Source organism: Sander vitreus, chromosome 13 (genome assembly GCF_031162955.1).
Source record: "Sander vitreus isolate 19-12246 chromosome 13, sanVit1, whole genome shotgun sequence".
NCBI lineage: Eukaryota > Metazoa > Chordata > Actinopteri > Perciformes > Percidae > Sander > Sander vitreus.
The window spans coordinates 29696932-29714998 of NC_135867.1; the positions used below are offsets into that span (position 1 = coordinate 29696932).

At 40.1% G+C, this 18067-nt stretch overlaps 1 protein-coding gene across 1 annotated transcript in view; it reads right to left on the reverse strand.

Annotated features, from left to right (window-relative positions):
- Positions 1-18067, reverse strand: part of LOC144527438 (angiomotin-like) — a 65221-nt gene that overhangs the window by 39161 nt on the left and 7993 nt on the right. The window contains exons 3-5 of the mRNA XM_078265444.1: positions 17382-17456; positions 17181-17283; positions 12357-13353 (exon numbers count right to left, since the gene is read on the reverse strand). Of these exons, the coding sequence (XP_078121570.1) occupies positions 12357-13353; positions 17181-17283; positions 17382-17456 (1175 nt within the window). The remainder of the gene's footprint in view (positions 1-12356; positions 13354-17180; positions 17284-17381; positions 17457-18067) is intronic.

Here is an 18067-nt window from a genome sequence, read left to right on the forward strand (position 1 = left end):
GAACCACGGTAACAAAGATACGCAGTGCGAACCCTATTGTTTTCATAAGGATTATTATTCTTCTCCGCCTAAAACTCCCGCTACAGCCTAAACCGTACATGGTGGAGGGGTGCCATTTTCAGGACTGGTCCAGAACTCTGCAAGGACCTCAGGGGCAACAACTGACCCACTTCCACCACTAGGTGGCGCTATAGCAGCTCAAACGAGTTTGGCCCTATAACTCCCAAACCGTACATCGCACATTCAAACACCATATATCCTCGTGTTCCCTGGATCCAACTGAATCTCCTGATATAGGCCACGCTCATTTCCGCCTAGACTTTTATGTGTGAAAAATAGCAATTTATTGAAACTACTTTGCCGAACTCCTCCTAGACCATGCGACCGAGCTGCACGAAATTTGGCATGTAGCATTTCCAGACTGACCTCACAAAAATATATCAAAAAGAATTTTTATAGGATAAGAATTACGCATATTAACTACATATTACTATATAACTATGAAAACACCAACGTTGCCATATCTTGACCAAAAATAAATGCTATCAACACGACACTTTAGATTCTTGTTTGCCATGCGCCCTCTGGAGGTCCCCCACACATTTTACAAAAATTGGCCACTAGGGGGCGCTAGAAGTACAAAAAGTTTATATCTCATGAACGGCTCATCCGATTTTTATGAAATTTGGAGGGTACCATCTAGAGCCACTTCTGAGGCCACCCCTACAGTGGGATGCTGATTGGTCAAAGTGAGCGTGGCCTATGGTAGAGCTGTAATCAGGCCTTAAAAGTTCGGCCCGAAAAGGACCGAGCCCGACAGAATTCGGTCCGAGCCCGACAAGTACATTTTGATTGATAGCTTTTTAAAAGCCCAAAATCGTTTACAGCCCAACTGTACAAAAGGCCGTCTATCAGCAGTGATTAGAGGGCATGTCGGAAAATAGCGCGGACCCGCTTCACACCGCGAACGGGCACACGCCCCACTCGGCGGAAAAGGAAGAGAAAGAAAAAAGAGACTGCGCCGCACGCAGACAGCTCTTTTGTCTTTCGTCAAGAATGAGTCATTAATACATTTTTTAACATCATTTATTCATGACTAACGTAGGCTATAGGCCACTTGGAAGTTGGAACAAAGAAATAAAATAAGTCCTCCAGAGGCAAGCCTCTGTTTCACCTCCTCAGCATCCATTTACACGCTAATCGAAACACATCACCTGACCGTGTAAAATGATAGAAATTAAGACCAAACCCGACCGGGCAGAGATCTTCAGCTCTAGCCTATGGGACCCACATTTGGATTCACCACTTATACTAAAGTGAATAACTTTAAATTTACAGGGTAGAATTACAATGGGTCATGAACCTCACCTACCAAAAATACAATACACATGTGGACCACTATGTGTGGTGCTATAATGACGTCAAACGTGTTTTTGCCTATAACTCCCACATTACTCATCGCACATTAGAAACCCTTACATCCATGTATTCCTTGAATCAAGCTGAATCTGATGATGTAGCCCATTTCCGCTAAGAAGTTTTTTCGCAATATTGCGCAATGTGCAAAACCAACTTTTTCGAACTCGTCCTAGGCCGTGCGACCAATCTGCACGAAACCTGGTACGTAGTATGTCCAGGTGGACCTGACCAAAAGTTAAACTATGCGCATTTTACAACCAAATAAAATTTCCTAGCTAGCTACCAAACACGAACTTCATCATATCACGACCAAATTAAATGCTATCAGCAAAGATTATTGTTCAACATCCCACTACGATGCCCTGAACCAAATATGGCGAAGATCGGCCATTAGGGGGGCGCTATAATCAACGTTATTTTCAATTGCAATATCTCTGCCACAGTAAATGCTATCAACATGAAACTTGTGATGCTTGTTGGGCATTCCGCTCTGAGGCTGTGTACCAAATCTTTGGCAAAGATCGACCATTAGGGGGCGCTATTTTGGCACTTTTGGCCCTTTTACTCAATCAATGTTAAAGGTCCCATGGCATGAAAATTTCATTTTATGAGGTTTTTAACATTAATATGAGTTTCCCCAGCCTGCCTATGGTCCCCCAGTGGCTAGAAATGGCGATAGGTGTAGACCGAGCCTTGGGTATCCTGCTCTGCCTTGCTCAGATGGGCCGATCTGGAATCTGCCCCTTAGATCATGAGGGGCAAGGTTACCTCCCCTTTCTCTGCTTTGCCCGCCCAGAGAATTTGGCCCACCCATGAGAAAGAGAGAGACATCATGGCTTGTAAACAAGCAAAGTGGCAGTTGGTCAAATGGAAGAATTATTAAAAGTTTTAACCGAAGTCTTTCTTCTAAAGACTTTGGCCTTTATTGGGCTGAATGGGCATTCTGATATCAAGCACGGTTTCTACCAAATCACAGTTTAAGTATCGTCCAGTTTTCAGACCGTATCAGATTTTCCAATGTGTGTGTATCGGGACGGAATGTTGAGAGCCAGAGGGGAGGACAGAGGGGGGAGCTGCAGTACGATTCTCTGAAATGTTTTCAAACAAATTGCTCTCTCAATTCAGTTTTCTCTTCAGTTTTCACTCTTCATACATCATGGTTGGTCAAAATGTAGAAACATTTGTGCTGGTCGCAGACTTAAACTTTTGGCTCTGGTCATACCAACTGCCAATAGAAACAACGAAAAATTATATCTGGAAGGATGCAGACGGTTCCCTGTTTGTTAACTGCTCTGTGTTGCATATATTTGACACCACAAACATAAAAACCATATCAATGCATTCACCAGACTTTTATCTCTCTGGTGATAATATTTTGCCGTTTAGACTCACAGTTTTTGAATTAATGAACTTCAGAGGTATAATCATCATTAAATGGACATTTTTGACCTGTCAAACATACAGTCTCCCCCTCCTTCCTCTACTCCTTCAGTGTGCAAATCACTTTAGCAGCACGTACTGCCATAGGTGGAGAATAAAAGGAGAGGACAAGAAAAGGGAGAGGAAGAAAGGAGGAGAGGAGATGAAGAAAGGAGAAGAGGTGTTATTTGTCAGCTAACATGTCATGATGGACTGACCAATTGACTGACTCCTAAATGACTTCAGGCCTCAACACCAACAGCTGTTTTCACAGAGACGAGGCTCTGGTGCACCTTTGATAGTCCTGCTTCAAGCTCAAAAAACCCTAACTCCTATCGCTTAATCTTTAATACTGTTAGAGATATACCACCCTGCTGAACATCCTGTGCAATTATGGTGTGTGTTGTATAAGAAATGTGAGGTCAATAGCTGTCCAAAAAGAGCCTATTTCTCTTCTCCTCCTGGTATGTCTTGTATGATTTAATACAGGAGGCAGTGTCACAGTTGGTGGACACACAGTTGGAAGCTCACTGTGCCTCATGTGAAAGTCAGTTTGCCTCCCTAAGCACATTGTTAGAAAGGGCACAACATTCCCTACATTTTGATGTAAAATAAATGTATGGGAGTTAAAACTGGATGGTATAGCAAAGTAAAATTGTCAGTTGGATCCCCTACCCTGAGTCTGAGCATTCTATCCAAAACTAAACTAATGTAAAAATGTCAGAAGGGCTTTTTTTCAAAGCTTCAAAGAAGGTTAAATATTTTAAAAAGTATGAATGTGATTTGAAAGTTGAATACTACCCTGAATGTATGAAAGATGTGGAACATTTTAAAGTTTGAATAGAGTTTCTCGAAAATTCTGAATAACCAAACACAAACTCCTTCTATCATGGAGACTCTTTACTGTAGGCCGTGTCAAACAGCAGATTTACTGTTAGCCAGTGTTATTTGGATGTGCACCAAGTAGTAGACACACTGTCAAAATTTCTTGTGGAATTTTCTAGTTATTAATTACAATTCTTTAATAGCCACATTTAAGGCAAATGAACATCCACCAAATATATTTGGTAGCACTTTATTTGAACAGGTGTGCAAAAGACATGACACCATCATAACTATGACATGACACCTATCATGAACATGAGTCTTTTGAATGTTCATGACTGTTGTCATGTGTCATTCAGTAAATTATGAAACTTTTAATGTGAAGTTAGCAATATTTGAGATGTTTGTTTTATGACAACTTGACATTAACAAAGACAATCTCTGTGTCATAACAATTTAGCATACATTAAGCAAGACAATATAACCTGTCAATGTTTTTATTATGACAACTTGACATTAACCTAGACATTACCTAGTCATAAATATGTCATGGCGGGCCTAATGATCAAACTTTAAGATACTATTTAGCTTTATGTGTTAATATCACATTGAACTGTCTTAAAGTGGTTGGTTTTTACATTGGCTGTCATGAGACCGTTATAATTGTGTCATGAATATTTTTCGTTGACCTCAAGTAAAGTGAAACAGTTTGGACTAGTCATTAAGATGTCATGAAGTTTGATTTCACCTTCAAATGCTTTCATAACGGTGTCATGAATAATTCCCTTGACCTCAAGTAAAGTGGAACCATTTAGACTAGTCATTAAGATGTCATAAAAGTTAACAGACCAGTTTGATGACAGTGAATGCAGTATTGAGGTGATTTAATGAGTTTGACAGATAATTAGCTATAGGCTAACCTTACTTGTTGCTAAAGTAAAGTTAACCGCAAACTTGGTTAGCTGTACAGCTTGTTCAATTAGCAATAAGAAAACTATCTTGGTAGTGTATTCCCTGTCGTAAAACTGGCCTCCTCTGTTAAGTCTCGGAGGCTGTGTTTGGTCCCATTCGGCCGTGTTCACTGCTCCATTAACGGTAAGCATTTCCCAATCAGCCTCTGATTGGCTTACACTGTATTCTTACCCTAATCAATCTGACGCCTAATGAATGCACATAACCAATCTTACCATCAATGGCAACAAGAACTAGCCAATTAGAGGCTAGGAAGGGACTTGCCGCATCAAGGATATTGATTAGCGTTTACAGAAGAGTAGGTAAGGATCACATCATCTAGCTAGCTGTTTGTTTCTACAACTTCAGTAGTACAAGGCAGGATTAGCCGGGAGACTTCTTCTAAACGAGGGCACACTTCCAACTTTGCATGGAATACCAGCAGAATAGGGACATGTAAGTAGTTCTTTTGTAGATTATGGTGAACTTTGTTTTGCCATTCAGAACGAACTAGCATGCTAGCGCTAGCATGCTACGGTTAGCCACCTCGTTTCGGCTAGTGACGTAAAAAGCCCTGCCGATTTTGAACAGCTCACCCGGAGACTGAAGCCAGGACACATTCAGAAACCCGTATCTAACTCAAAACAGCATGGATGTTTTTTTTTTCCAAGTTAGTATGCGTGTGGAAGCACCAGAGACACAAAATAACACCCCAAATCCCAGAAAAAGTGATTTTTTCATATGGGCACTTTAAGGTATTTCCTAATATTACTAGGTGGTTGATAAAGATGTTTGATAGCATGTATGTCTTAAGGTTCACAGCCAAGCCATCTCATTATGAGAGAACTGTTTTATTGTTTATTTACGGGTTATGGTTGTCCACATACTTTTGTCCACTATATTTGTCCATCCTCCAACACATGACTTACTTTTGGTAGAGGGTGAGATCAGTGAAAAGACTCCATAGTTTCCATGCAGAGGTTTGCTTGTTCCTTTGTCTTCATGTAGACATTAACTTAAAGCCCAACCTATATAAATTATTGTGTATGCTATATAATCATTACTTAACCATAACTGGTCACTTGATTAATGTATAATAATACTGAATAAGCATTACTAAAGCATAACTAAACAGTTATTAATGCTCTTTGATAGCCTTATTTTAAAGTTGAGAACATATGCACCTTAACTAACACTTAATTAATGTATAACAATACTGAATTAAAGCAGGCAATGCAAGCAGCGATGAACGGGTCCTCGCCACTTTCCCCGGGGGTTACTGGAGGACGCAATATCACATGTAGACCACACATTCTAAGTTTCATGTAAATCCATGGTGGATATGAGTTATTTTTTGAATCTTTGCAATTTTCACCAGTTGTGACATGTGCAAATGTTGCTGATTAATAAAAAAAAATTAAAACAGCGCCATCTAATGGCCGATTGACGCCAAGTTTGGCACAGATGCTAAACCAGCCATGACGAACAACCTTTTCAATTTTCGGGGCAATCGGAATAATTGTTGCCAAGATAAGATTAACTTGCGCATTTTTTCAACTATCAAAATTCTCTGGATAACTTTTCGTCATGAGGGTCAACAGATACTACCTGCAAAGATTCAAGAAGATTGAAATCACGGCCTAGGATGAGTTTGAAAGAATGTAAAACACATAAAAAATGCCTTCCGGTTGGGCGAAGCTAATGAAGGTAAATAGGAAATATGTCCGCAATGATTAGAGCAATATGGGTATTAAATCTGGTGAAGATCGGAGCAACTATGTCCACGTTAAGGCCTTCCAGGCATTAGGGGGCGCTATGGAGCCCACTTACAGGTTTGGGCCAAATTGCTGTGGTATAAACTTTATGTACTTGTAGCGCCCCCTAGTGGCCAATTTTCGTAAAATGTGTAGGCCACCTCCAGAGGGTCATGGCAAACAAGAATCTTACGTTTTGCGTTGATAGCATTTATTTTGGTCGAGATATGGCAAAGTTGGTGTTTTCATACTTAGCTACACAAATTTGTTTGTGCGTAATATGCACAATTTTTATCCTATAAAAATTCTTTGGATAACTTTTTGTCAGGTCGGTCTGGAGATGCTACCTGCCAAGTTTCGTGGAGATCGGTCGCACGGTCCAGGAGGGTCCAGTAGGTTTTCGATAAATCGTGATTTTTCACGCATAAAAGTCTAGGCGGAAATGGGCGTGGCCTATATCAGGAGATTCAGCTGGATCCAGGGAACGCGAAAATATATGGTTTTTGAATGTGAGATGTACGGTTTGGGAGTTAAAGGGCCAAACGCTTTTTTTCCTGCAATAGTGCCACCTAGTGGTGGATATGTGTAATATTTTGGAATCTTTGCAATTTTCACCAGTTGTGACATGTGTGCAAATTTTTGTGAGTTTTCGTGCATTCTAACCCCCTCAAAAATGCAACGAAGAATTGGTAAAAATAATCTGAACAAAAACAATAGGTTCCTTCGCACTTTCGTGCTCGGGCCCTAATAAGCATTACTAAACCATAACTAAACAGTTATTAATGCTCTTTGTGAGCCTTATTGTAAAGTTCATTCACACAGCTTTTAAACATTAGTGAAACATTGCAATGTGAAATCAAATCTTCATGACAAGCTTCTGTTATGCACACATATTTCACATTTCATTTGATTCTGAGTTTGACTCAGTCAGTTAGCTGACTTCTCTTTTTCCGCTGAAGACTCAGAGCTATAACAGTGTAAGTCCTGTATGGAGATTGCACTGGACATTTTCCCCCTCTTGTCATCTTCACTGGCATGCCTTCTGCATATGTTCTCAACATTAAATAGCCTTATGGCTATCAAAGAGCATTAATAACTGTTTAGTTATGGTTTAGTAATACTTATTCAGTATTATTATACATTAATCAAGTGACCAGTTATGGTTAAGTAATGATCATATAGCATGCACAATAATTTATATAGGTTGGGCTTTAAGTTAATGTCTACATGAAGACAAAGGAACAAGCAAACCTCTGCAAGGAGACTAAGGAGTCTTTTTCACTGATCTCACCCTCTACCAAAAGTAAGTCATGTGTTGGAGGATGGACAAATAAAGTGGACAAAAGTACGTGGACAACCATAACCCTTAAATAAACAATAAAAACAGTTTTCTCATAATGAGATGGCTTGGCTGTGAACCTTAAGACATACAAGCTATCAAACATCTTTATCAACCACTTAGTAATATTAAGAAATACCTAACATAAACTAAGAGTTTACTTGTTATCAAGAGACGTTTGTTAACATTTACCTAATGTTTAATATTGTATGATTAACGGTTAAATGGTTAAGTGATGCTTATTACTGTAATAACTAATGTAAATAGCATCTTACAAACCATTAAACAATGAATCAATCAATACCTTAGATTATTATTAACAACATTTGTAAATGATAGTTAGACACTTTAGTTAGCTGTTATTTCCAGTTTAGGCTTTTTAGTACATTAACTTATGTTAAAATAGACACCTTAGTTAACTGTTATTAACAGTTAGTCAAGGCTTAATATTGCATTTACTAATGATATAACAGACACCTTAATTAACTGTTATTAACAGTTAGTCAAGGCTTAATATTGCATTTACTAATGATAAAATAGACACCTTAATTAACTGTGATTATCAGTTAGTTAAAGGTACAATATGTAACTTTTCTGCATTAAAATGTCTAAAAACGACCATACATATGTTATATATATTTTTGAGTTGAGTAGTTACACTATCCCAAATGTTTCCACCAAATGGCAAACCCAGAGAAATCTGTTATTTTATTTTCAGACAAGTCACGTTTCATTTAGTCGCCCGTCAGTGGCGTCATATAACCTTTCACCATCTAGTTACTCGTAACTTCCGTCAAAACACGGGCACCCAGGTGCTACCTTCGAGAGTAATTGTAAATCATACAATGTCACAGAAAAAAATACTTGTAACACTGCTTTTTCTGCAAAAGGCATCATTTTGTGATTAATTACATGCCACTTTGCAACACAGCAATACAGCAGAAACCTTATTTATTGATGCATATCAATATTAATCCAGCTTAATGTTACTACAATGTATGTGCTGGTTGACAAGTAGCTAACATAACTGCTAGCTAATGCTTGGTGGATAACATTATAGGGTTACAACATCCTTCATCAGTTATTAGTAGTATGATTGTTTTGACCATGGATAAAAGCAGCACTGCGCTAACCCACGAATAAGTTCACTAGTAACGTTAACGTTAGTTGTATAGATAGACTATTAATCTAATGCTAATTTAGCCAGCTAGCACACCCCGCTCTGCCTGCCTCACTCCCCCAGCACAAAGAGACTTAATTCGGGATGATAGCTGACAACACAGCCGGAACATGTAGCAATAGCTAGTTACCGTTAGCCCCAGCTGATGCAGTGTGCTTACGACGCTAACGGCAGTTTAATGAAGCGTCGGGAAATCAGCCATCCATAATGTTAGCTACCGGTGTTTGTACCGTAAATCTCGTCCCTGCCTAATTTCTCCCCCCTTTGTGTTTAGCTGTCTTCACAGTTAGCTAGCTAAAATAACCCGACAAAAGGTGGGTTAAGCAACAAAATGAATAGTTAAGATTATAGAAAAGTAAAGGGGGAGATCTGGCAGCTGGGAGATGTTCTCATGCTACTGACAACAGCACTCGAACATCTTCGCCGTCGCAGAGAGTCCCCCTGCAATCCCCACCCACACCCGTCTCTCAGCCTCGTTGAGTAGCTAGCTAGCTAGCGTTACAACAAACCCCGTCCGCCCGGTAAAATCCAAAAGGTGACATTGGCATGTGAAATATACTGTGATAGTGTGGTTTTAGCTGCTGGCTAATCATTAGCCAGCAGCTAAAATCTGCTAACGTTAGCTACTAATGTTAGCTTGCTGGCTCATTAGCTAACTGGTCAGCTAGCTGCCAATACATATTGGAATGGGTAAACTCGTCCGTGAACAGATGCATTCTAATCAACGATAGTGTTTAGCAATAAAATTAATTAATTAAGTAATGCTAACTGATGTACCCTTATTGTAAAGTGTTACCAGTTTTACCATACATATTTTTTAAATAACAATGGTACAAAACAATGAAGTTTCTTGTCTCTCTCAGGAAAGACGATCCTGACTCTGGTTCCTCTGGTTCCTCTGGGGTAAAAAGAAACAGGCCCAACAGGATTCCTTCCCACCATTTTGAAAAACACTATTGGGAAACCAAGTTCTTACATCTTAGTTTTTTAAATGTTTTTTTTTGTTATATTCAACTTGCTTGTCAAGAAAACTAAAAGCATTCTGTTACATAATTTTGTTGTGGGAACAAACCCCAAGGCAGCATTTACCTCTCATTGAACAATGTAACTCCACATGAATCTCATTGTGTCCTTTTCAGTTCAGCATTTTTCTCATTTTTCCACTTAATTTTAAAAGATATGTTGTGTGGTCCTGTACTTGCTGTGGAAACCACTAAGATGACTTGTGATGAACACAAACTAAATAACAAAAGCATATAACCCTAACCCATAAACGTTTATTATGGCACTAAAAAGGATTTTAACATGATTGCTAAAGAACATGTGTATGAAAGTGCTAATTTATTAATAATCTCTATTCGAAAATTCCCACGTATGAAGGTCAGAGGTCAGAACATCTCAGCTGGAGTTGGCATGGATTAAAAGTATTGCTCAAGTATGCTCCCTTGTGTTGCTCATTTTTTCACTGCTTCATGTCAACTATACAGTGCCCGTTCAAAATGTGCCTGTTTAGAACGGGCCGATTGCTTGGCCTGTGGTATTACTGCTTGCAGCTCTCTCCAGAACCATTATACCCCAAAATATCTTACAAAAGAACCCCAAAGCAATTAATATGCAACCGCACTGTATAGCCTACTGCTGACTTACTGTGTACTCCTACTTCAGAGGAAAACATTGTTCTACTACAGTTACCTGACAGAGAAATGTTAATGGTTGTGTTGCAGATTCAGATTTTACTCACAATTAAAATGTGGAGTAATCACAGTAATTTGCCTCAAGGACTGACGGCGGTGCGCCATGCGCCTCCCATCCGGCCAGTTAAGAGATCCAATCAGCAAAAATATGGGTTAATCAACCAACATTAGACTTACAAAAACGGAGTCAGCCGGCTCCGGAATGTGAGTGTGTGTGTGTGTGTGTGTGTGTGTGTGTGTGTGTGTGTGTGTGTGTGTGTGTGTGAGAATGTAAGGCAAGTTTTAAAGCGTTATGGATAAAAGCCCTATATAAATGCCATTTACCATTTATAACATTAAACTGACTTTGTGACATTTGTTATTAACATTACAAAGGTGAGTTGAGATCTGATCTGAAGAACTGATGGGCAGTCGGGCATGAAGGACTAAATAACTTAAGTAAAGACCTAAAAGGCAATTCTTAATTTGTTGAATGCACACACAGACATATTGTCAACTGTGCCCGGTTGTTCGTGGATACTTCATATGAATTCACTTGCCACATACCAAAGTATTTCCAATCCATCAAAACGTTGCTGAAATATGTTGTTCCAATGCTTTCATGGACTCGCTATGGGCTTCTTCCATGAGTGTATGCCTCCACATCCCCCCAATTGCCTGCAAGCTTCTCCTGACTATATGGTAATATCTCTACCATTCGACAGAAAGTCGCATGGTTATGACACAATCATTAGCCTATTTTTACAAAAAAACGGTGGCCATAACGTGAGATACAAGGTAATGGAGCCTTTTAAATATAGTTGTGTTTCTTTAGAAATAAACAATGAACAAATACAGTCTTTTAAAGCTTCAGATGTAAAGTTATTCACTGTCAAAGTGACGCCAAAATGAATGGGAGTCAATGGAATGCTAGCGGAAGGTGATGGCTTGTTAGCCTCAGAATCTCCCCATAGGAGGTACTTTTTCCGGATGCTCGCTTACCCTCTTATGCTGTTGACGTTACACTTCCTCTGAGACAAGCAGGCACAACAGTATTTTCTATGCCCTGGTGACTGACTGACTGACTGACAGCTGGTGAGGTCATAAGGCAAGGCAACTTCATTTCTATAGCACATTTCAGCAACAAGGCAATTCAAAGTGCTTTACATAAAACGTTAAAAAGCAATTAAAAACGGCCATGAAAATAAAACAGGCTAAAATAGAATAATATACAAATAAAAGAATAAAAGTTACAGTGAGTAAGAAATGAATAATTATTCAATTTAATAGGTTGTAGGGACGGGTTTGGGAAGGGAGTGGGAGGTGTTTTATTTTTTGTTTAGTTTATTTTCTTTTGAGTGTAAAATGTTTTCAATAAATAACAATGGTCTAAGTAAACAGGATAAATAGGTTTGGAATTATTTTTTACAACTGAAATCATTTTTTTGTTATTACAGAGGGAAAGTACCGAAAAAAGGTACCGTGGTGTACCAGAACTGAATTTGAGGTATCGGTATCCAACCGGGTATCCAACCCTTTCTGTCATTTTAAACTCTCTTTTTTAGGATCATGTATTATTAAGCTTCAGGAGTATCGATACAAAACATGTTACTACATTTTTTAGCACATATTTTTCAACCAATTACATGTAAATGTTTGATTCACTGTGAAAGTATTGTTTTTTATGGTATATTCATAACTATTTATTACTCAGCATCTTTAAGTGTATATGTGTGTTGGTGAAGGGCTGTGTGTTCATGGCCATGGTCTTCCTTGGCCAGGGCTGTGTTCCTTACCTGAACGAGCCGTACTCGGGTGGGGGCTGGTATCGGACATGGGGCACCTCCCTTGAGAGCTCCCTCCCTCTCTGCTCCTGGTAAAAATGGTCTCCAGGCTCCTGTTGCTTGGTAGGCGAGCCCAGGCCTTTGAATGGGTAGTCTGGAGGCGGGCCCCGGTGCTGCGACTTGTAGTAGTCGCCCGGTGGCCCTGGTGGGGGCAGTTGGGGGGAGAGTGGGGCGCTGGTGACAGGAGCATGGGCCTTCACGCCACTGGTGGCCAGGGACAGCTGCATAAGTCGTTCGCTGAGAGAGCGAACGTGTCCTTGCTTCAGATCCTTTAGACCATCATCCTGGTGCACCCTCCCTGTGCCGCTCACTCGCTGCACCGTGGGGCGACCCTCAGTGCGCACCTTGGCGCTGGTCACACCAGTAACGTAGAAGGCGGTGCCCACTGAGCCAGGGAGAGGAGGCTGCTGGGGCTGGCTGTTCTGCTGCTGAGCCTGAGGAGGACCATGGCCACGGAAGTATTGTGACTGCACTTTGGCTTCTTCGTACGTAGGGAGGTCCTCGGGGTTTGGGCACTGCCCTTGGCTGCTCCCACCACCTCCAGTGTTGCCTCCTCCTGCACCTCCAGTCCCTAAACCTCCTCCCCCTCCACTGCCTCCTCCCCCTCCTCCTACTCTGGTGGAGCCCAGCTTCTCCAGGCCATTGTCCGTCTGCAGCTCCTGTCCCTGGGGCTCCTGCCGGGCAATGTGGGGGGTCATGGAGTGATCATCAGAGGGGCATATATGCCCCTGCCCTGAAAAAACCCCTCCACTTCCTTGTTGTTGTTGCTGCTGTTGGAGCACGTAATTACGGTTCATTTTCTCCTGCAGGAGGCGCTGCAGGACGGTGCTGCCGACACCTCCTACACTGTTGCTGCTGGTGGACGACTCCTCGGCTGCGGCCCTCATCTCTGCCTCACACTGGCCACGCACCTCATGGAAAGACAAGCTTCGCCCACGGTCAATACTCCCTGCGAGGAGGAGGAGGAGAAAGTGGAAAGACAGAGAAAGAGAGGACAAAGCAGTGTGGCAAAGGGATGGGAGTTTTATAAGGGTGAAGAATGTGAAACAAATGGAAAGAGAAAAAATGTGACAGAGAGTGACAGAAAAGACAATGAGTGAAGTTATTGCAGAAATACAAAGAAAGAAGAGAGGACAAAAGAGAAAGGGACAGAAAGCATTAAGGTCAAATATGCAAACGGTTTATCCACCACCATCCCTGTTCCCATTTTAGAAGAAGACTGGAGGAAGAACAATTTCTGAAAAACCAGAGAAGGCAAACCATCAGCAAAACCCTTAAGTCTCAAACCCAAATCACAAAGAACATAAATATAAAGGCTAACCATTTAAACCAAAGTATAAAGACTGTGACTGCTGTGTGATGACTACACTGGAACCTGAAGAGATAAACTGACTTTAAACTTAAGTATTATTTACTTAGCCATTGACTGAAAAGATAAAGGTCTCAGTGCAGCCATTGCATTGTTGCATCGTTTGCACTAAAACTACTGTAATTTAATGACTAAACAATGGCTACAGTACCTGTGGATTGTACTAATGTAATATGCTTACAATGCATCGCATACAATCGCTTGTTGAAGGACAAAAGTAGAAACTTCTACACATTACATGATGTTACAAAATATGTGAATGCAAAATCTTAAGTGTCACAGATTAGAAGGACCAACGAACAGTCCAAAACCAAAATCATTCAGTTTTCAATTATATAAAACAGGGAAAAGTAGCAAACCTTCTAATTAGATAAGCTTGTCATTGTGCTTAAAATAAATGAGGTTATTCATTTATCAAAATTGTTGTTGATTCATTTTCATTTCAGTATTAAAATGTATCATCATGCAAGGGCCAATCTGAAAAGTTAGTTTGAAAAAAAGGTTTTTACAGACAAAGACAGCTTGTTCTAGTGTCACCAGCAAAGCTTAATGTTGTTTTCAGCCAAAATATAACTGTATGACCCCAGTCACAACACACACTGCTTTCAGTCAGGCTGTATGGACTAACTTTAACTAAGTGATTACATGTGTTTGAACCCCAGAATCAAAGCACTGAGGGCCACACAAGATCACAGTGACTCCTTTTCACCCCTATAGGGACAAAGGACAGAAACAATATATTTTTTAATAGAAATGTGTGAGATTGTAACTGGCTATGACACAAAAAAGGATTATACACATTTGCAAGGAAACAAAACCCAGTGATTTGGAAATTCTCAGAGTGTTAAAGACAGAAGCAATGTGTTCTCAGTTGCACATCCAATGTTGTCAAAGTTTAAACCACCTAGGATGTATTTGTTGTGGAAGATGCAACTCAATGAGGATCATTTCCTTCTGAGTCACACCTTTCTTCTACAAATGCATCTTCTTTATATTCTTGAAAAACAAGTGAAAAAAGTAATTTTACTTATTTTTATAGATTTAAGTTGTTTTCACATTTTGTTTTGCTTTTTTTTGGGGGGGGGGGGGGGGGTGCAATGATATTAGTGTGGTTTCTTCTGACAACACTGTATGTTAACAACTACATAGTTTTACACCTTTTTCTACAGAGTAAAGAAAGAAATTATTACATCTAGCGTTTTCTGTTATTCTTCTCATTCTCAAGGAGGAAGATGCTTTTTTCCGAAACATCTGTAAGTAAATAAAATCATAAAAGACAAAAGGAAAAATGTTAGCCTTGGTGGGATGTCAGCAAATGGTCAATTCTCTACAAGCGGAAGAGACAGAATTTAAAAAAAAAAGTATTTAAGGGGTAAAATGGGCTGGTTAGTGAAAATTCAGATGCACAAAAGCTAATTTTAACTTTGGTTACCTTTACAAAAATCATATCACAAAAAAACAAGAAAACTAGACCAACAACCCAAGATTACAAACCTTTCCAGTAGACATAGATAAATGTTGACGTTGATTTTAAAGATACAATACGCAACTTTTCTTCTTGACATTTTGAAAAGCTTTCATCTACACCGCCATATCTGTTCAGTTGGCCGGCCGCTTAGCTGTAGCTCAGCTGCTCAAATATTTCTACAGTTTGTTCTGCAGCAAATCATTTTGAATAGAAATCAAATTTTAGTAGTTTCTCTGTTTTATAAATATATTTTAATAATAGAAGTCTAGAACATTGAGTTGGTTTTGCCTCTCGGCTGGGACCTTGCTCGGCTCTGTTTATTCCTGGACAGCACCCTGGCACACACAACTCCTGGTTACCCCCTGTCTGGACTCCCCGTGTTTGGCTGTAGTTCACTCCCTGATCACAATATTTGAGGTTGTAAATAAACTGTACAAATTATACTCCTGCCTCCTGTCCCTCTGTGTCTAGGGATAGTTAGCAACACCGTTTACAAGCAGTTCAACACCTGAGTTGGTGCTGTTAACTGCAGAGAAAGCTCTATAATTACAGGCCCCTGTTCTGCGCTGAATAGACTGCTTTTGTCACAGAGTGATTTGAATATTGGTTTGATTATTAGTCCTGTGGAGTTTTCTCGTAGACAAAGTTTGGATAATTATTGTTACTTACCAAAAAACATTGTGTATGATTGAGGCCTAAAAACGTTTTGAATGAATTTCCCTCAGCATAACACATTTCAAATCCTGCATTGTTTACATCAATGTTTATTAGCTTTCAGTCTTCTTCTTATCTGCCTTCTGTGTGTTCAGGACTGTGTAAAGCGTCACCCCCATGCACATCTGTGTGCATGTGTGTCTTCGTGCTTGTCACAAGACAAACTAGAATTACCCCCTCACGGTTGTATGCCTCCGCTAACCAGTCAAGATGCAGTTTACATCCATGTCGGTCCAGACAAATTTTAGCAAAATGGAAAATATCACTTTATTGACCATCTGATATTTTGGAAACAAAATGTCATCACTTTATCATGTTATCCTATTAGACATTTGTGTGAAATTGTGTCATAATTAGTGTATGTATTCTTAAATTATGGGCAAAAATGTGTTTTGTAAACAAAACAAAACAAAACGACCTTGACCTTTGACCACCAAATTCTAATCAGTTCATCCTCGACTCCAAGTGGGGGCCAAATTTAAGGAAATTCCCATAAGGTGTTCCTAAGATATCGCATTCAAGAAGAAAGAACAACCCGAAAACAATGGCAAATGACATTGTTTGTTCACTATTGTTTTGACTAGTGCACTGGTTCTCAAACTATGATACAGTATCACTGGTGGTATGCAAACTCCCTCTAGTGGTACGCTGATGACATCTCCGATATAATTAAAAAAATAAAATGAATTAATTGAAAAACAAAATACTTTAGAAATACTACAACATTTTGAATGAAAATACTTAAACTATGATCAGTGAAATGTAATTTAAAGTATTATTTTTTTACCGCTTATATTTTTGTTTCAATATTAGCCTGCTACGTAGATACGTTCATGAATGGAGATAGCATACATCCATAGTTAGTCACAAGATGGATGGCAAGATAGAAAGCAGAGGTAAATTGAAAGGTTCAAAAACACTGCAATCGTGGCTCCAAACTGAAACTATTATTAGTAAGAGAAGTGCAGATCAGGAGGAGAATATTTTGAGCAGCCCTGTTGAAACTATAGTGAATGACAGTGATCTGAGCTCAAATGACTAACACCTCCTGTGCCCTTCCTTTCTTCTCCACTCCTCTCTCCTTTTCCTCTAGACTACCCCTCTTTTGCGCTTACATATCTACCTCTGACTCCCCTTTTTCTTTCCTTCCAGTCCTCCTCCTATCTGTTTCCTTTAATCAACTTACTTCCCCAAATCTCAGAAGTCTTCCCCCTCTCATACCTACCTGTATGGTTGCTCTCACTGTGCTCTCCTGGCGGCGTCAGTGGCAACAGCTGCTCATGTTTTGATGCTGCGGCAGGACCACCGGGAGACCCAGGTGGGGCTCGCTGAGGGAAAGCACAAAGATAGGGCTGATGTTGTTGTTGTGGTGGAGTTGGGCCAGTGTTAGGTGGTGGTAGCCTGGTAGTGGCCAGTAGTTTAACACCTGGTTCTGGCCTCCCTGCAGGCTCAGCAGGTCATCAAGGAGCTCCAAGATGTAGAGGCAATGGTCAGCGTTTCTCTGCAGATGAAATAAGTGTGGTTAATTTTTTACTGCCTCATAGAACAAGACTGTGCTTGAAAAGAAGCCCACAACTTTCGCCTCAGACAATAGGACAATGCAAAAGTGCAAATGGCGCTAGAGACCACACACTAATTACATGTCATGTTGCTGTGTATCATGTGTATACCACACCATGTAAATCGGATAATTGTTATCACATAAGGCTGACTTCCTGTTGTCAGAAGTTGGCGCAATGAAGCATGTAGCATGTAGATGTCTCCAGGCCTGGACTCTTATCCAGCATGTGAAATTTTGGGGCAGATTGGATTATGTGAAGTCAAGTTACAACAGCTTCCTTTGTTAAGGCAAAACGTATACATTTCTCGCCTTGCCACGGCAACACTGTTCTACAAAAACACAAATGCTTTGCTTGACATGCTGCTGACCAAATCTGAGAAGGATCTGTTGAGTCTCCTAGGATAGTGTTTTTTTTGTTTTGTTATAAAAACAAATTCTTGGCACTGCGCTTAGAATGTTCTATTGAGAAGCTAGTCCACCCCGACCAATCGATCCACAGCGTCATGCTGCAGACAATGTACGCAGATTATTTCATGTAACAAGAAGCCAGA